General features: G+C 42.6%; 1 protein-coding gene across 1 annotated transcript in view; it reads right to left on the reverse strand.

Annotated features, from left to right (window-relative positions):
* SYNE1 (spectrin repeat containing, nuclear envelope 1) overlaps nucleotides 1–20393 on the reverse strand; it is a 554350-nt gene that overhangs the window by 280577 nt on the left and 253380 nt on the right. Inside the window, exons 55-63 of the mRNA XM_006874353.1 lie at nucleotides 20027–20204; nucleotides 16870–17052; nucleotides 12592–12735; nucleotides 12132–12287; nucleotides 9686–9850; nucleotides 7472–7644; nucleotides 3661–3814; nucleotides 1324–1467; nucleotides 433–597 (exon numbers count right to left, since the gene is read on the reverse strand). Coding sequence (XP_006874415.1) covers nucleotides 433–597; nucleotides 1324–1467; nucleotides 3661–3814; nucleotides 7472–7644; nucleotides 9686–9850; nucleotides 12132–12287; nucleotides 12592–12735; nucleotides 16870–17052; nucleotides 20027–20204 — 1462 coding nt within the window. The remainder of the gene's footprint in view (nucleotides 1–432; nucleotides 598–1323; nucleotides 1468–3660; nucleotides 3815–7471; nucleotides 7645–9685; nucleotides 9851–12131; nucleotides 12288–12591; nucleotides 12736–16869; nucleotides 17053–20026; nucleotides 20205–20393) is intronic.

Raw genomic sequence — 20393 nt, forward strand, 5'->3', positions numbered from 1 at the left:
ATTCGATCCTTTAGGCAAGTGTCCCGTCAACGCCATATATTAGACTGCTAGCCTGGTGTGGCGCTGTGGGTTACTGCACTGGACTGCAAAATCAGTTTGAACTACAAGGTCGGCGGTTCAAGCTCACCAGCTGCTCCTCAGAAACTCAATACAGGGTCGCTATGGGTTGGAACCAAGTCTAAGGAACTTAACAAAAGCCATTCCTTCAGGGTCCATCCTTCTAGCTTAATGGCTTACCCAAGTCCCAGCCCTGCCAGGTCTAAACTGTCCACCACTTGATCTCAACTAGCTTACAGTACTGAGGTCTTCAAGTGTTTAAGCTCAAATCTCATCAGGGGTGTAATGAACACAGGCCAATTCTCCCCTTGCTAAGACCAGAAAGTCCATGTTCAGAAGGAAAATCCCCTTGTTTGATATGAAGTAAGACATTACCTGAAGATCACGTAACGTTGTCTCGTGAGATTGGGCGTCCCCTTCAAGGACTGAATATTGATCAAGTTTGTTTTGTTCTTGTCCCAGCCAAACTTCAAACGCTTTCAGCTCTCGCTGATAGTCTTGGTGTAGACGAACTAGTTTTTCACACTTGGTTACTGCTTCCTATGATGAGTGACATAGGAGTGCATTGATATCTACAGGATCAATATGCTAGAAGAATTTACTTTAAAAGTTTTTAGAAAATCACAATTATTAAATTGGGTTGATTCCTGGATGAATCAACCTTCAAATTTTAATTTGAAAAATAGAAAAACAAAAGATCTCAGGATGAAAAGGGAACTTCAAGACCATTTTATTCAATGAACTACTTGATTTTTAAATATCCTATGTTGTGGAGCATGGACATACAAAAAAAATTTTTTTTACTGGATTAAATTTCACTTTTCATAAAAACATACTTTTGCTAAGAAAGAAAACTGAAATTGGTAATGTGCTCAAAATAAAGTTTTGACTCATTGAAGATCTCATTTTCTACCTTATTTAATAAATTAGGATTTGCTCTGAAGCATTATTTATTTATAAGAATAAATCAGATTTATTCTTAAGGTCTAAAGAATGCTAAATAGCGTATTGAACAGTATTGCCCATCTTAGGAAATTCTCAACATCCGACATAGTAAGTCAATTGTGAGTTTTTATTACAAAGCTGTCTACATTTTTTTCTTAATATTTATTTGTAGGTACATTTAATGTGTTCATTGAGTTTACTTCATTTTGTCCATCTGTTTTCACAAGCCCTGTCTTTCAAAAAACTAGACATATCTTTAAATAAAGAGAACTTCAGACACTGCTCGTCTGGTGAATCTACATGGAGCGGGGGGAACCGTACCTTAGCCCGCTCTCGGATGGCTCTGTACCGTTCCTGCAGGTCCTGAAGTTCTAACTGGGTGACATAGTGCTCTGTCATGGCAGCCCTTTTGACTTCAATGGTCTCCAGCAAGCTGCCGTGACTCAGCACTTCTTCATTTAACAACTAGAGAGCATTGAAGAAAAAAAATAAGAGTTAGCATGCTCACCATCATATCAGTGATACGGCTAAATTTCAGTAAGCTTAACCATACTGTTTACCAGTGCCGTCAGGTTGTGACAGAGTCCTGGTGTAGCATTGTAGGATAAGCACTGGACTGCTAATCCCAAGGTCGGAAGTTCAAAACCACCTGCCACTCTTTGGAAATCCTCTACAGGGTCGCTATGAGTCGGACTTACCGATAACCAACAACAACCAGGTTATCACATATATGTGTGTGTGTGTTTGTGTCTCTGTAGGGCCCTGGTGCATGTATATAGATCTATCCATGCATCCATACTCCTGGTGTGGCACTGGAGGAGCGCACAGGACCACAAAGCTGGTCTGAACACAAGCTTTTCAAACTCACCAGCTGCTTCTCAGAAACACTATACTGGGTCACTATGAGTTGGAACCGACTCAATGGCATTTAACAGCAACATATATGATATTGGCGTGGTGCTGTAGGGTAAGCACTGGATGCAAGGTCAATTAGAACTGTAAGTCAGCGGTTCAAACCCACCAACTGCTCCACAGAAACCATATACAGGGTCACCATGAGTCGGAACAGACTTGATGGGACTTAACAACAACAAGGTTATCATAAATATGTGTGTATTTGTGTGCATAGAAGCATGTATGTGCAGGTCCCTGGTGTATATATGTATCTATATTCCCACATACATAGTCCTGGTGTGGTGATCTAGGATAAGCGCAGGACTACAAGGTCAGTTTCAATCACAAGCTTTTCAAACTCACCAGCTGCTCATCAGAAACACTATTCTGGGTCACTATGAGTTAGAACCGACTCAATGGCATTTAACAACAACAGCAACATATATGATATTGGTGTGGTGCTGTAGGATAAACATAAACTGCAAGGTCAATTAGAACCATGAAGTCAGTAATTCAAACCCACCAGCTGCTCCACAGAAACCCTCTACAGGGTCACTGTGAGTCTGAAAAGACTCGATGGCATCCAACACAAAAACAACATATCTGATATACACACCTGAGTGTGCACATGTGAGCATATTTGTTAGGACAGGTGCCAAGGTGCGGGGGGCATGCTACGGAAATGGAAGAGATTTTATAAAAGCATGAGATCATAAGATCACAGTGTGTGGAGGAAACAAAGGCTGGAGATGTGTAGAAGGAGTGTGGGGGAGAAAGGTCAGTTGGGGACTGTTGAAATTCTTACTGACATTATCCTGTAGGTTCAGGGAAGCCAATAGGTGCTCTTATGATGAAGATTACAGTAGAGGAGAAAGAGCCAATGGGAGCAGCTGGTAGACTTTGGCACAACATTAAATCGGTGGAATATGACAAGAGGACTGATCGGGAAAAGACATTACTGAGGAAAGATCAGCTGGGCTCCAGGGGTGATGCGAAGTGTGTCTGGGAAAGAAGGAGCTAGGGATTATGAGGCTTCTGATTTAGAGTATCCGTGTACAGGGCCCATAGGAACTGAGGCTGAGACTATCTGAGGTTGAAAGGTCTCGGGGAGAAGATGACAAGTGCTGTTCAGAACGTAATAAAGTTGGGATGGAGAAGGCCATTCAAGAACTAGTTCCTGAATAGAGTTGAAAAACTAGATGTGCAGTAAAAGTGTACCCTATAAAACTCTGGCCTGTCAAACTTCACATTGTAGTACTTTGGTTATGTAGCGTGCAGTCGGTTCCAATTTACAGCAAACCTGTATAGGGTTTCCGAGGCTTTTTAAATCTTTATGGAGGCAGAAAGCCTCATCTTTCTCCCACGGAACAACTGGCAGTTTTGCACTGCAGACCTTGCAGTTAGCAGCCTGACTTATAACCACTATGGGACCTTGGAATCCTATATAATATCAATAAGAGTCAGAACCAATTCAATGGTACTTAATAACAACAACAACAACTATGGCACCTTAAAGGAGACCCTGTATATTGCAAAAGATTAACATGCTTAGTCACTAACAAAAGTTGGAGGTTCAAGTAAACCCCGAGGTACCACAGAAGAAAGGCCTGGCAATCTACTTCCAAAAAGTCAGTCATTACAAATCCTATGGAATACAGTTCTGTTCTGACATACAAGGGCTTGATTACCATGAGTCAGAACTGACTCCATGGTAACCGATATGGATTTCTAACAAAGCAAATGGGTACGGAATTTGGCACTAACCTTGGCTTTTCCGAGAGCAGCTGTTTTCTCCCGAAGTTCTGCACATTGCCGTTCAGACCCACTTATACTGGCTTCAATGCTGTCCATCCAACTGGAAAACTGCCGAACATCATCCTGATAACTTGTCCATTTAGAGAGGGCTCCTTCGAGTTGACTGAAAGGCATTTAAAGGACAGTAATCGCTACTGAACAACCCCAGAAGTCCAGCATCAGTTGTCTGCTCTATCCTCTCCAGCTAGGAGACCCAGCAATGAGGACCCAGGCAGACCTGGGTGTAGACAGGTATTTGGGGGTTATCACACCAGAGTTCTAGGTGTCTGGTAAGAACAGCCTCCGAAAGCAATTAACACCGTAAGTCCAAGTCGACAGGGAGCAGACAGAGATCTAAAGTCAGTTACGAGAGGTCTGGAGGTCCTAAGAGAGGCTGGAGAATCAAAACACAAGACATTCCATAATGGGGACCCAAGGCAGGGAAAGAGCTGATGATGGTTAAGACACCCAGCTGGGCAGAGCACGCAGAGCAGAGAAAGAAAGGACTGGCTATCCCCAGGCAGGACAGACCAAGGAAGAATAAGAGGCACAGTAGCTGTCTTACTGAAGGTTTATAAATCACAAAATCACCAGGAACAAATAGGGTAATCTTTTCTGAGTTGGTCTAAATATGAAAAGTTGATTGTTGCTCTTACGGATAGACTAAGCATTTCTTTTTCTCAATAGATGAAGTTCCTAGGTGGGGCCAATGGTTAAGGAGCGCAACAGCTAACCCAAAGGCTAGAGATTTGAGAATACCCAGAGATACCTTGGAAGAAAGATCAGGTGATCTACTTCCAAAGAGTCAGCCATGGCAAACACTAAGCACCACAGCTCTACTCTGATACACAGGAATCTCCATGAATCAGAATCAACAATTAGAGTTCAGTTCTCCCAATATGCATGTTACCTGTTTAATTCTCTTAATCACTGAGCCTAATGATGCTACGATGCTTTGCGTTCGTTTGTAGCAGGCACTGTAAGTGCGCTATCCTGTACTTCAAAAAATGCCCTACCCTATACTTCAAAAAGTTCCTGGAATCAAAGCATTAGCATTTCATTTCATTTTTCCATGAACATTTGAAGCCCCCTCGTATAACCCTGGTCCTATAACCCTATCAGTAAACTGCAAACTGAACTTCCATTGCCCGCTCCCAGATCAAAGTCTGAGGCTTTCTCTGATTCCTGGTGGCTACTTGGTGTGAGGGCGTGGTAAGCATGAAGTGCCAAGGGGATTATCACCCCTGAGAGCAACTCTCCTCTCCTGAGTCATAGGAGTTTGTTTGCAAATACCCCAGTTTCCTCCCACTGGGGTTGGGGGATACCTCAGAGGCACCTGCTGTCCACAGGCTCCCAAGAGCCCCCAGCTATTTTAAGTTCCAGAAGTCCATAGCAATGACTTGACTGATGTTGTTGTGTGCCATTGAGTCAAGCACTCCTAAAACCTAATAGAAACCAGGGAAGACCATAGAAGGATTGATGCCTTTGAGTTATGGCGTTGGAGGAGAATATTGAAAGTGCCATGGGCTGCCAAAAGAACCAACAGATCCATGTTGGAAGAAGTGCAACCAGAGTGCTCCTTGGAGGCCAGGATGGCCAAACTTCGTCTCTCATACTTCAGACATATTGTCAGGAGGGACCAGTGGCTGGAGAAGGGTATCATGTTTGGTAAGGTGGAGGGTGAGAGAAAAAGAGGAAGACCCCCAGTGAGATGGATTGGCCAAGTGGCAGCATCAATGGACTCAAGCATAGCAACAGTGTGAGGTTGGCCCAGGACTGGGCAATGTTTCATTATGCTGTGCATAAGGTCGCTATGAGTCAGTACCAGCTCAATGGCACCTAACAACAACAACAAGACTGAGTAGCACTGCCCCCTAGCATCGAGCTGCAAGGTCAGCAGTTTGAAACTACCAGCGGATCCGAGGGAGAAAGATAAGGCGATCTGCTCCCGTAAAGATTTACAGCCTCAGAAACCCTGTGTAGGGTTGCTAAGAGTCGGAACTGACTCCACGGCACATAATAACAACAACAGGTCGCTATGAGTCAGTATCAACTCGATGGCACCTAATAACAGTAACAAGACCGAGTAGAACTGCCCCTAGCATTTCCTCGGCTACAGATCACCATCTCTTTTCTCCCTCAGGGCCACTGGTGGGTTTGAACTGCCAATTTTTCAGACTTAACCATTACACCACCAGGGCTCCTTTAACTTGCTTGCTTCAAATATCTCGATTTGCTGTCTGTCCTCTCTTACGCCATTCTTTATCCCATGCCCCTATTGGTTCTTCCTGGCTTTACCTCCCAAGTTAACTGTTTTTGTTAAATGCCATTGAGTCAGCCTGTCTCATGATGACCCCATGTACAATGTAATCAGAACAACACGACTGAACTGCTGCTATCCTTTTAGGGTTTTCATTAGCTGATTTTCACATGTACATCACCAGATCTTTCTTCCTACTCTTAGTGGGCAGTCGTTCAAACAGAACAAGGGGTCAGTGGATTACTTGATATTAGGAAAGGTGTATGCCAGGGTTCTATTCTTTCACCATACTTAGTCATTCTGTATATTGAGCAAATAATCTCAGAAGCTGGATTATATGGAGAAGAATTTGGCATCAGGATTGGAGGAAGATTCATTAACAACATGCAATATGCAGATGATACAACCTTGCTTACTATAAGTGAAGAGGACTTAAAAGTTCTTACTAGTGAAGATTAAAAACCACAGCCTGTGGTATGCATTACAGCTCAATGTAAGGAAAACAAAAACCCTCACCAATGGACTAGTAAATAACATCATGATAAATGGAAAAAAGACTGAAGTTGTCAAAAACTTCATATTGCTTTGATCCACCATCAACACTTACAGAAGTAGCAGTCAAGAAATCAAACAACATACTGCATTAGGCAAATCTGCTGCACAACACTTCTAAAATGCTCAAGAACAAAGATGTCACTTTGAGGACTACAGTGCATCTGACCCAAACCATGGTATTTTCAATAGCCTTATATGCATGCAAAAGCTGGACAGTGAATAAGGAAGACCACAAAAGAATTGATGCATGCGAGTTATGGTGTTGGAGAAAAATATTAAAAGTACCAAGGAATGCAAGAACAAACAAATTAAAAGCACAGCCAGACTGCTCCTTAGAAGCCAGAATGGCCAGACTTTGTCTCTCAAACTTTGGACATATTATCAGGAGGGACCAGCTCCTGAAGAAGCAAGCCTATCATGTTAGTAAATGTGGAAGGTCAGTGAAAAAGAGGAAGACCCCTAATGAGATGGGCACAGTTGCAACAGCAATGGCTCAAGTGTAACGAGTGTGAGGGTGGTGGAGGACCGGGCAGGGTTTTGTTCTGTTGTACATCAGGTCGCTATGAGTTGGAACCAAGTCAACAGCACCTAAAACAAGTAGCTTGTCTGATTTGGGTGCAGGTATGGGTCAGTGGTAGAATTCTACTTTCCATGCTCAGGTGCAATTCCTGGCCAGTGCAGCACACATGGCTACCACCCACCTGTCAGCTGGGGCTTGCCCAAATCAGGCAAACTACTTGTTTTTAATGAATATATCTTTACATTTGGAAACATTTACCTTTTCGTTTTTAAGTGACGAACAGCATTAAGGGAATACACAGTTTAATTACATGAAAACCTGGGCTTAGTATTACATGAAAAGTCTCTCTCTGTTTCATTAGCTTTGGTTAAAAAAGAATGGAAGAATCCAGTACCAGGTCTGTTACTGAGATTTACACCAGTGTTGTAGTAAGGGCTTTCATTTACCTTTTACAGCGAATCCCAGAGGACAGAAGAGAAGCCCACATGTCCTTCAGCGTCTGCAGCTGCTGCTGGATAGCAGGAAGGCCTTCGGGAGACGTGTTCTGGAGGGCACACTCACCTCTGGTCACCAGAATTTTCATCTGGATCTCTTTTTCCTGCTTCACGGATAACAGAGCCTATAAAGTCAAAGACGTCCTTTGTCACCTATGTAGCAACATTTGTAAAACCGAATGGCTTTAGTCCCTGGAGCCCTGGTGGGCTAAGTGTTGGACTGTCATACAGGATTGGCAAGAGTCGAAATTGATCTGATGGCAGTGGATTTAGTTCCCTGAGTGGTGCAAGCTGTTGACAAGGTTTAAGGTTCGAACCCATCCAGAGGTGTGTCATTAGGAAGGGCTGGAGATTTGATTCCTAAAAGTCTCAGCTATGGAAACTCTAGGGAGCAGTTCTACTCCAAGACACATAGAGCGCCATGAGTTTGAACTGACTCCCGGGCAACCGGTCTTTGGTTTTGGAGACAGCAGCTGGGCTGACACCTGACTCTAAGGCTGCTGGGATGGAGAAGTGGAGTCACCAGCCACCCTTCACCTACCTGGGTTCTACAAGTCTCAGTTCTCTGAATAATTTCTCAATTCCACAGAAGGTTTCTTTTACTGTGCTTAGTAAGGGGAACATAGACATGTAATAAAATTTCAAAGATCACAGCTTCTGAGCACACTAACCCATAAAAGTCATCTCTTCAGTCCCAGGCTGAAATTCAAGCTCTCGATCAATCTTGCTTCTTTTCTATATGAAAAGGAAGTTTTAATTTGAAGTTACGAAAGCTTCACCTCTCTTCCTGATCTGGACTTTGCCAACCTCTCTTATCGCCTCAGCTACCCATCACTACCAGCTTTGACGTCAACAGAATGCTGTTACTTCCTCTGGTTTTCCCTCACCTTTTACTCTCATTTTGGTACCATTCTGAAATCTCTACCCTGTCATCTTTGCCTGATAACTCACTCCATCATTCTTAAAGTATCAGTACGACTCAGACTTCCTGAGACAGGTGCCTCCCCTCCACATCCACTTCCCTGGCTGGCTGCTCTGTATCTGATACAATTTCCTTCTGTAGCTCAGCTTCCCACCTCAGACAAGGAATCCTGGAGCACAAGGACTAAACTTTAGTCATCTTTGATCCCTTGGTGGCGACACAGGATGCTGGTCATCTTGATGGTGAGTGTATGTGACAGAGATGAATGAATGAAGAAGGATTATCATGAGTGTAAAATGCACCTGACAGCTGCGGGTGGGAGAAGCAGATGACTACATGATACAGGCAGGTAACTAAGATGAGAAATGGTTGCAGATTCTAACCCACCCAGAGGCGCCTCATTAGAAAGATCTGGAGATCTGCTTTGGAAAGGTCTCATCAATGTATACAGCCATCAAAATAATTATCTGTGCATACATAATTATATGAAACCAGCCTCTCATCGGAGTCCTGGTGTGACACTGTTGGATAAAGCACTGGACCGCAAGATCGGCTTGAACCTTAAGGTTGGTGGTTCAAATGTATCAGCTGCTCCTTGGAAACCTTATACAGGGTCACTATGAGTCGAAACCAACTCAACACCACTTACAATAACAACAACAAGCCTCTCATCAGCATATCAGATAAGGAACATTTGGGTTTTTATTTTAGTTTTTTGTATAGCAGTTGGGGGTGAACATGTCCTGGGTTCAGTGATTCTAAGGGTGCCCACCTTGTCTTGTCTTCCATTTGAGAGACCCAGGCTTAATCCCCATTCCCAGCCAATGCAACTGATGTGCAGCTACCACCCATCTATCAGTGGAGGCTATGGAGCTGGATGGGTTTCAGTAGAGCTTCCAGACTTAAGAAAGACTAGGAAGAAATGCCTGGTGACCAACTTCTGAAAAATAGCCATGGAAAACTCTATGGATCACAGTAATCCAGCCTTCTCAATGACTCATGGGGATGGTGCCGGAACCGACAGCATTTTGTTCTGTTGTGGGGTCCAGGTTGTTGTGAATCAGGGGCTGACTAAGTGATAAATGAACAACCGCACCCTATACAATCAGGACCACACCCACAGAAGCCTTCAGAGATTTCTTGTGGAGATAGTGTAATAAAATCACAACAGGCAGGTGGAGAAGTGAGTTGTGTTGAGAGAAACAAACCCCATAGCTCAGAGGTTCATGTCTCAGCAAGCTCACCTCAAGCTTCAGCATTCTGCTGTCTAACACGCTTCGGTCGGAGGTGGGGTGGCAGTAAGAATCCAGCATGTGAATGGCGTCTGCCATCCATTCTTGAAGCTCCTTAACCCCGAGAGAGAACTGATTGTGCTCAGCTACAATTCGATCCAATCTTGACACTTTCTCCTGGAAATGACAGGAGGGTTTGTCAGCTGTCTGTCCCACGGAGCTTTTGCAGCCTACAGCTACACTGAAGGTGAAGCTAACCATCTGCAGAGCTACCACCAGACACACCCCATGTGCTGCACAGGTATTACTGAGGTACATGCTGTCTCCATCCTATGACGTATGCCAAGTGCCCTTCTAGAAGGTAAACATACTGGGATAGTAGTTTTAAAAAGTAGGACAATCCCAACTTATTCCATCTAGGCACTCTGCTTTCATGATAACAGTGACATTTTCTAAGAATAGGTAAAATTTCTTCCCAATGCCATGTCTGGGAGACTAAGAGAATTTGTTTCTAACATTGGGCTCCACAGACACCAAATGCTGACATGGTAAAAAATAACAAAAATAATTACATTTAAAAAGTTATTAATGATTGGTTTCGGTACAACATACTTAAAGACTTTATAAGAATAGTTTAAAGCATTCAAATATGCAAGTATACTGATTTGGGATACCCTAAATTAAATAGAATAGAGTCCTGGTGTGGTGCTGTAGGATAAGCACTGGACTGCAAGATTAATTTGAACCACAAGGTCACAATGGTTCAAACTTAGCAGCCACTCTTTGGAAGCCTAAAACAGGATCACGATGGGTTGGAACTGACTCGATGGCACTTAACAAGAACAACAGCTAAATAGAATAGTATAGAAAGATGTCCTTAATTTATTCTGATTTTAGGTATGTGAGGGGTTTTTGAAAGACAACAAGAAGTAACTTGGTCATAGACTGGGAGCCCTGGATCTGCTGGTGCAGTGGTGAAGTGTTTGGCTGGTAACTGAATGGCTGGGGACTAGAACCCAGTGGCAGCGCTGCAGGAGAAAGATGTGGTATCTGCATCTGCAGATTCCAGCCTTGGAAACCCTGTGAGGCAATCCACCCTATCCGATGCCGTCACTGTGAGTAAGAATTGTTTGTTTGCTGTGTTTCCATAGAATAAATAGGAGGAAACACAGATCAAATATATTATCAGGAGGGACCAGTCCCTAAGAAGGACATTATGCATGGTAAAGTGGAGGGTCAGTGAAAAAGAGGAAGACCCTCAGTGAGATGGATTGGCACAGTGGCAGCAGCAATGGGCTCAATTTAACCAGGCCCAGGGCCGGCCAGTGTTTTGTTTTGTTGTGTCTAGTGTTGCTATGAGTCAGAACCAACGCTACGGCACTTAACAACAATAACAAACACATAGACTTATCACCAGACTTTTACAATGACTCAAAAAAACCGTTTTTTGTTTTTTTTTTTTTTTTGGAGACCTGAATTAGCAGACCTGGAAGAAGTCCACACTAAACCAATGAACTAGGAAATGAAAGAAAATCCACTGCCCCATGAAAGACATTTCGAACTCACAGTGACTGTATACAGGGTTTCAAGACTATGAATGTTTACCAGAGCAGACAGCCTCCAGGGACTGTCTGAACCACGAACCTTGCAGTTAACAGCCCAACACTTCACCTACAGCACTAGCAGAGCTCCTTAAAAAGAAAAGGGGTGCCTACATTCCAGGATCTGAAATGCAAAGGCAAATGGCAGGAACAAACAGTATAAGCCAAACTGAGTTTAAGAGACAATCTGTAGCTATTACAACTCAAGAGGGGTCTTTGTTATTAATGAGGACAGAGTAGGGTTCCACTGACTCTGTTCAGAGGGGTTTCAAGGAAACTCAGTTCCATTAGTGAGTACCAATTTTAAGGGCTGCTCTAGAATTGGAAACACTCAATCATAAACCTGTGACAGCTAGCTCATTAATCTAAAGACTAAACAAAATTAAAAACTGTATTATTCCAAACTTCTTATACTTGATCCATCATGGTGAACTGCTTGGAATTCATGTTTTCCTTCTACAATGTATTTATCAGATTCTGTAAAACAAAAGCTTTGAACTGTGTCTCCCGTTTCTGCTTTGTGATTTTAGGATGGCAATGGTATGAATGATGTATGGCACATACTAGGTCAGCAGTAAAAGAAATAGTCCATGTGATAATAAATATTCTGTGTGATAATAAATATTCTGTGTGATAATGAATAGTCTGTGTGATAATAAATATTCTGTGTGATAATGCTTCACTCTTTTTGGACAACTCAGTTAGGATGAAGTGGGACAGCAGGGCCTGGGGACAGCACACATTCACCTTATTCCTGACCTGAAGGCACACCACCAGACACCCTGTGCATCCCCACAGCGAGACTCCATTCTGGCAACACAGCGCTCCATTCCCACACAGCACATGGCAGGCGTTACCTTGGTTACATTGCTTAGTGCTAGATACTGGGAAGACAGCTGCGACACTCGGTGCAGAAAGCTCTTGCTGGCAGCTTGTCCTTCCCACAGCTGCTGAGCTTTCTCTTTTAGCCTGTGGAGCTGAGGTTCGTAGCAGTTTATTTCCTCAAGGACAGACTGAAAAGCACAAGCAAGTTACTATTAACAGACCAAGGAAAGCACATTGCGGACAAAGCTGTGGCCCCAAAGAACATCAAAATCAACACTGGCAAGCAATCGGTGTTCCCCGAGACACTACTGTGTCCAGTCTGCACGTAATGTTGCATACAGGAAGGAAGAAAATCCTACCTGCAAGGAAATTCAGGAGACACAGAGTCTATCAGAGACAGAGAAAGGAGCCCTGGTGTCTCCAGACAGCATACTCTAACTTGAGAGACTCTGAACGCTGGTGGCCAGGTGTGGTGGGGAGGGGTCTTCTTACCTGGAGCTTCTGCTGTTCTCTCCTCTTGGCTGGCAGATCGTAGAGGCGATTGCTGCTCTCACGCACCATTTTTTCTGTTTTGCTGAGCCAGGTCTGCACAGGTTCGGCGCTGACTTCAAAGTCCTTCATTTGAATCTTCAGGTTCTACAGGGTTTTAGATACCGTTAGGGATCATGGCACCAGGGATGTTTTAATGGATGTTTGACGTCCTTCACTTGGCATTCAAAGCCTTCTTGTATAATCTCATTCTCTGCTTCCCTTTCCTGCTTCCACCCTTTGCCGAGGTACCTGTATAATTTTTGACTATCCTGTAGGGACTTCTTAAGAATTTTTATTTTTTTTCCTTAAATTTAACCTTTAACTATCCTATCCAGTTAGGACAATGAATAAGGAAGAGCATAGAAAAACTGATGCATTTGTGTTATGGTGAAAAACAAAATATTAATGGTACCATGGACTGCCAGGAGAACAATCTAATCTGTTGGAATACGTATAGCCAAAATGCTCCTTAGAAGCCAGGATGGCCAGACTTCATCTCTCATACTTCAGACATTTCATCAGCAGGGATCAGTTTCTGGAGAATGACATCAAATTTGGTAAAGTGAAGGGTCAGCAAAAAAGAGGAAGACCCCCAGTGAGATGGACTGGCACAGTGGCAGCAGCAATGGATTCAAGCATAACAATGATTGTGAGGTTGGTGCAGGACTGAGCAGTGTTTCATTCTGTTGTATAACTAACAACAAAAACAACCCGGTCCACCTCAGAGATCACACCCACTTCTTAACTTGTATCCCATTTGGTGTTGATTAAATTGCCATACACTTTTTATAGACTGCGTTGGAAGGAGAATTTTCTTTTGATGCACAATCTCCACAATTGCATTACAAAGCCCTGTATCATATACCTCCTAGAATGCAGGAGGTACCTTTGAGAACAGTGTTAATGCTACTCAATATTTGATTGATTCTGATTAGTGATGAGACAAGCAGCAGAGAGCTGCCCATATATTTATTATATTCTTAAGAAATAATTTACTTTGAATTACAATAAGACACAAAGTGTCAGATACTTTCAGATACACCTTAGCTATTGTCAGCTGGAAATGTATTTGATAAAGCTTAATATGGCACCATTTACTTTAGCAATGGTCTAAACCATCAGATATTAGTTATAAAAGTTAAGAGAGAAGTACATTGGATGCTCTGTTTATGCTCCATAAGATTCAACCAATGAATTAAAAAATGTATTAGTTCTGTAGGTTGCACTCTCAAAGAGCAAGTCTATGGAGGTCAGCTGAAAATGCAAAGTGCAAAAACCAGGGCAGCCTATGGGAGAATGGCTTCAGGTTCCATCCAAAGCTCCTCCTGGTTCTCTACAGTGTGAGGAGTCCTGGAGGGGCGCTGCGGGATAAAGCACGGAACCACAAGGTCGGTTTGAACTGCAAGGTCAGCAGTTCAAACCTACTAGCCACTCCATGGAAACCCTACGCAGAGTGGCTAAGAGTCAGAACTGACTCTACGGCACTTAACATCAACAACAACAGTGTGGGATAATCATGCCAGCCATATTCACCTACTAGGGTAATGCCTTAGCTATGTGAATCTTTTGGAAAGGTAAAAGTACATCACAAAAGTAAGATGCCAAGGTGAATTCTACTAATGTTTACACTTCGTGAGGACGGGGATTTGTTCTGTTGAATTCTTTGTTGTAAACTCAGAGCCTGGAGTGGTGCCTGGTAAAAGGAAGGTGCTTGATTTGTTGTATAAGTAAATACGTTTATAAATTTTAGGTGTTTTAAAATTTCTTATTACTGGAGTCTCATAAAGTCACCAAAAAGGAAGAAATGGGGGGTGGGGAGCAGGGTTGGAGATTAAGGTTCTGTAAGAGACTGAGGAACAGAGCGCTAGGGGTTGGGGTTCCTTGTATAAGGCAAAGTCACTAGGTATGAGCAAGGACCTGGGTGCTAGAAATAAAAGTAGAACAAAGTCAACCGGCTCCTAACACTTTTCATACGCTTTCTATCTACAAGGGTTTACAGACCTCCCATTGAGGCCTGGAACCTGCTTTCAGAACATTTCTCTCAAGACTTCAGCAACCACCTGTTGTGTTGTGAAGTGTCATTGAATCGGTTCAGACTCATAGTGTCCCTGTAGAGGGTTTCCAAGGAGCAGCCGGTGAGTTTGAACTGCCAACCTTATAGTTCAAACCAACCTTGCAGCTGAGTGCTTACCCTATGGCACCATACCAGGACTACAGCTACCAACTCTGAAAGCCACACATTAGAGAAACAGCATTCATACAACACTCTGAGCCAGTTGAGAATCAAGATCAAATGATTTAGCACCCAAGACATTCCCCATCTGGCCCTAATTCCCCACTGCAGTCTTATTTCTATCACTCTCTCTGCAAAATCTCACGCTGGTGTCAAACTTCTCAAGGTGCCCCTGGTCACTGCTCATGAGTCTCTGATCCTACACATTCAGTTCCTTCTCTCTGGAGTACACCACACCTTAGCCTTGACAAATGCAAATAATGTTTTGTTTCCAGATTTAGGTAACATTACACCGCTCTGGAAATCTTCCTTGTCTGGAAATCTTCCTTGTCTTCCGTATAGCTTACTGCGATCATCTCTTTAGATGACAGACTACCCCTGTGAAAATGAACTCTCTGAGACATGGGGAAAGACTTAATCCTGTGTGTTTCCTTCATACTGACTAGCACAGACTAGCCGTTCAACAATGACCCAACAAAGCAAGAAGACAGGGAGGGAGGAGGGAGGGAGGGAGGAAAGAACAGACCCGTTAAAGAGCTAAACCTGTCATGAGCAGAAAGGCAGAGCAAGGAAACAAAACCAATTCCTGACCTAGCCGCCTACCTGCCCAAATCCTGAACTAGATAATCAAGCAATCAGTGTTCGATGTGTCTAGTCTATAGCTGCCGCCTCCAGAGCGCAGGCCACATGGCATCCCTGTGTGATGAAGAACAGATTTCCAAGTACTACGCAATGTGTACCCCTGTCTTGTAAGTGGAGGATGTCCACCATGGAAGAAACACCACAAAGGAGACCAACAGTGGTCCTGGGTTAGGAAAGGATTGAGGTATTAATTCTCTGTTGGAATCCTGGTCAGTTTGAACTGCAAGGTTGGTAGTTCAAACTCACCAGACACTTCTCAGAAACCTTATACAGGATTGCATTGAATTGGAACCAACTTGACGGCACTTAACAACAACAATTCTCTATAATTTTTCCATCTTGCATTTACGGTAGTCATAATGAAATTAATAATCTATTCTCCAAGGAAGCACATCTGTCAAAAGGAAAAGTCCTCTCCTGTCTCTTAACATTTTCTCTAAACAAATCAAACAGATGATCGATCGGCAGGAAAAAAAACTGCACTGTGGAAGGAATTCCGTTACAATGATAATAATCTCAGGGAATACTACCTCTGAATAAAATGCAGAGTGCATACGCATTGTCTCTAAGTCATTTACTTGGAGAAACAACTACTTGATATTTATATCAGGTATAATGTATTTCCTATCTATCACATTTTGCAGCTTTACATAAATATCAGGGATCTTGGTGGAAAATTGAATGAAAAGATAATGGGAATGAGGACTGTAGATTCATGGGAAGAGAGGGCTGGGTGCTGGCAGCCAGGAGGCAGGCTTGCAGAATGTGCCCTTTGGTTGTTTAAATGACTATATATTTCTGAGTGTTTTATGTATGCTCTCCCCTTCTCCCCCAAGAAAAACCCCAAAACAAAACAGGGAATGGAAGCAAGTACTATTGAATGATGATGTATGGAGGAGACTGTAATCATTGCAATGAAACAATGGTGTAAAGCCGATGTTCTCCCATATAAACTATCACTCAGTTCACAAAATAAATAAGTAAATAAATATAGTGGGATTTTCCATGAGATTCTTAACCCTTATATGTCTGTGCATTGTCCTAGAATAATTCCCACAATGAGGCATTCCGAATGGAAGGTTAGGTGAATTGTAAAATGGGCTGGTCCTGTGGGAATGGGGCATGGACATGTCTGTGACAAAGCCCTTGCCAAGTAGAAGTGGTTTTGTTCTTCAGTGAGGCTCACACACCCAGCCATGGGCTACTTCTTACAGTTTCTTAGTTACCCATTTACATTCAGAGAGATAGCCAACACCATTCCCAAGGGTACTCAGGAATACTGAAAAGTATGGTTTAACCAAAATCTCCACAACAATGCTAACACCGCTACTACCAGAATGTGTCCATCAGCCAGCTAGCCATACCTCCAGGGCAGACTCCTTTTGGTGGAGATTTGAGTGAAAATTTTTCCAATCTTCTTTTGCGTTCTCAAGTTTGGCCTGGATACCTTTCGCTTTCTCTTTAGTTAACAGAGTACTCAAAAGCTCTCCTTTAGATAGCATCGTGTTTAGTTTGTGCTGCCCATCTTCACTTTCGGACAAGAACTCCTATAAAGCAAAAAGTTAGACTGGCTTAATCAAATGCTGCATGCTCTAAAATCTGTGCATTTTTTCCTACTTCCATCTCGACAAAGTCCGAGAGGAGATAGCTATTTTTACTGTATAAACTAAGTCAGGTCTTATTCTAATAGTCGAGTTATTTTTTCACTTAAAGTTTGAGTTGTCCCAATAAAGGTTAGAAGCTACCTTAGAAAACATTAAAAATGAGATAAAAAATAAATAGGAGAGAAAATGAGGACCAAGGGAAAATAAGGGTTGTAAAATAAAATATACCCTCATGTGGTACCGTAGGATAAGTACTAGACTGCTAGTTAAAAAGATGGTGGTTCAAACCTACCAGAGATGCTCCTCGGAAACCCTATACAGGGTCGCTATGAGTCAGAACCAATTTGATAGTATTTAACAACAACAACAACATTAGTTTAAGTGATTCATGCCTTTTAGTTCTTTACAACTGGTGAGCATCCTAGCTGCCAAAGCAAAAGGGTAAACATGGCCAGGCACATGGTTCACAGGTTGATAGAGTAACATTCAAACCATCTGCTCAGAAGATGCACAACTATCCCTAAAAAGAGACCAGACATGACTTTTCCTGGAAAGCCTTCAAAAAGGGAAGGCTATTAGTTGTAATAGACAATGTTATATAGAAGTGCTAAACAATGAACTATGGCAGTTGTCCTTGAGGACGACAAGTCAAAGATATGTTGCCACTATGTAATTCAGAAAAGCGTAGTCAAAGCATGTGCTTCCCCACCATCTGCTTCGATCTAAAGACATAGTCTCCTTCCAGAAAAATGGTGGGTGGGTTCTGTATTTTATAACCAAATGTCATTACTTCTTTAGAAACATTTGAGAAGAAATTAAAACCACAGGAGCAAAAGATTATTTCTTCTGGAATGCCCAGAAGAATCAACATGCTCTTCTGTGTACTTAGATCAAGGCACCTTACCAGGGCCTTTGTCTTTATGGACTGCCAACTTAGAGATGAGGATGGGCTGAGAAGTGGAAGGACAGAGTAAAAATAGTTTTGAATTCTTCTCCCACACAAACGGATGAGTGAGGCTCCAAGTTCTACTTTCTATTTTGGAGCAAAAGTGTAAGATATTTTCAAAACAAGAGGTATCTTTTCAACTTTGACCTAAGTTATTCAAAACTATGAAATACGAGTTTTTATGTAGTAGAAGAGTTATAGACAACACTTACTTGTTCAGAGTCTGTCCCTAATGTCCAAACTCTAAGAATGAGCATTTATACTTAGTTTTTTTTATTGAAAGACCCTCAGGAGGGGGGGTGGTGGGAATCAACTCATAACCAATTACTCAGGACTGCTAATATATTAATCAGACATGAACCTGTATCAAAGGCAATTTCAGTGACTATTTTAAAATGTTGGTGTTGAGTGTGGTGTGTGGAATGTAACTATTAAGGCGAAGAAAAAATAAGTCAAATTTAGCAGAAAAATGTGTAAAATCTGCCTGCTACTTTTACATAGCAGCGCTGAGACCTTACCAAGACTCCTTTACATTTCCTATATAATAGAAATAATGATTTTATGTGCCCAATATGTTTATTAAGAAGCTCTGTTGGCGAGTGTGTAACTCATTAGATTGCAGTTCCAATCTAGTAACTGCTCAGAGGGAGAAAGATGAGTCTTTCTGTTCCCATAAAGACTTGCAACTGCGGAAACCCTATATAGGGTCACTGGGAGTCAGAACCAACTAGACGGCAAAATACCACCCCCAATATGCTGCTGTTTTTAAGTGCCACTGAGTCAGTTCTGACTCATAGCCACCCTGTATAGAGTTTACAAGGAGTGGCGGGTGTACTAGAACTGCTGACTTTGCAGTAGGCAGTCCAGTGCCTATCCTACAATTCCACAGCAGAACTCTACCAGCAATAGGGTTATGATGAAAATGGCATGTAAAAACCCACTGACAGAACTGAGACATGCTGGTCATTTAGAAAGGTCATTTAGAAAGGAGCCTTGGTAATACTCCAGAGCTAACTGCAAGGTTGGCAGTTAAAACCCACCAGGTGAAATCTGAGTTGGTTAAGCAACCCTTGGAGTCAAGGTGTGGCACTGTGGGAAAGGCTGTAAGGTCAGTTTGAACCAAAGGTCAGCAATTCAAGCTCACGAGCCTCTTAGGAAACGTTATACAGGGTCGCTATGAATCGGAACCGACTCGATGGCACTGAAGAACAACAACGCAACACTTGACTTCTGTTGTGGTTCTGTAGATAAACACTGGACTGCAAACTACAAGGTTCAAACCCACCAGCTGCTCCTTGGAAGCCCTATACAGGGTTGTTAAGAGTTGGCATTGACTCAATGGCACTTCACAACAACAAGCAACAGTTGGAACCTTAGTGGCATGATGGTTAAGTGCTTGGTTGTCAGCAAAAAGCGAGCATTTGAAATCTACCAGTGTCTCCTCAGGACCATAGACCTAGAGAGGCAGTCCCATACAGATTATAGTCAAGGAAGCCCTATGGGGTCATTCTACTGTCATATTGCATCACTGTGAGTCAGAATCAACTTGACGGCACACAGTAACAACAAACCAAATGGTTTAGCACTTGTTGGTGGTTCAAACCCACCCAGTAGCTCTGAAGGAGAAAGACTTAGTTATCTGCTCCTGTAAAGACTCTAGCCAGCGGTGTGGCACTGTGGGTTGATGCGTCAGACTGCAAAGCTGTTCAAACTGCACAGTGGTGGTTCAAGTTCACCAGCTGCTCACAGGAAACCCTATAGAGGGTCGCTATGGGTCAGAACTGACTCAACGGCACTTAACCACAACAAGTTCTGTTCTACCACATGGGATCACTATGAGTTGAAAACTAACTTCATTGTACCTCCCAGTAATGGGCAGAACTTTAGTATGCAATGCACTTATAAAAAGATCTAGCAGTACCTCAATAATTCAATTCAACACAGTTTATAATTAATTGGTAACATTCTTACCTGTATTTTTTGGAGACTTGCTGAAACTTCGTGAATATTTTGAGGTAAATCAAAACATTTGGCTGTGGTGATTTTTGCACTCACCAACCATTGCTGGAAATCCCTGAAGGCTTTTTGAAATCTTTGTTGTAAAATTTGTTCTCTGTTCTGGCAGCCCTTGGATGCTTGCAAGCAAAGGCTAAATCCATGGATTCAGAGCATTCAATGGAAGGAGGAAATGACAGAATATATTAAAATAATGTTTGCTAAAATCAACCCTTCTTAGAACATGCACTCATCTCATTTAGTAATATGAGGAGGCTTCAAAATGTTTATGTGAAAATTCAGTTTTCTTTTAATCCCATTTTCCCCTAAACTATTTGAGGCC

The sequence above is a fragment of the Chrysochloris asiatica genome, unplaced genomic scaffold (genome assembly GCF_000296735.1).
Source record: "Chrysochloris asiatica unplaced genomic scaffold, ChrAsi1.0 scaffold00271, whole genome shotgun sequence".
In the NCBI taxonomy this organism is placed as follows: domain Eukaryota; kingdom Metazoa; phylum Chordata; class Mammalia; order Afrosoricida; family Chrysochloridae; genus Chrysochloris; species Chrysochloris asiatica.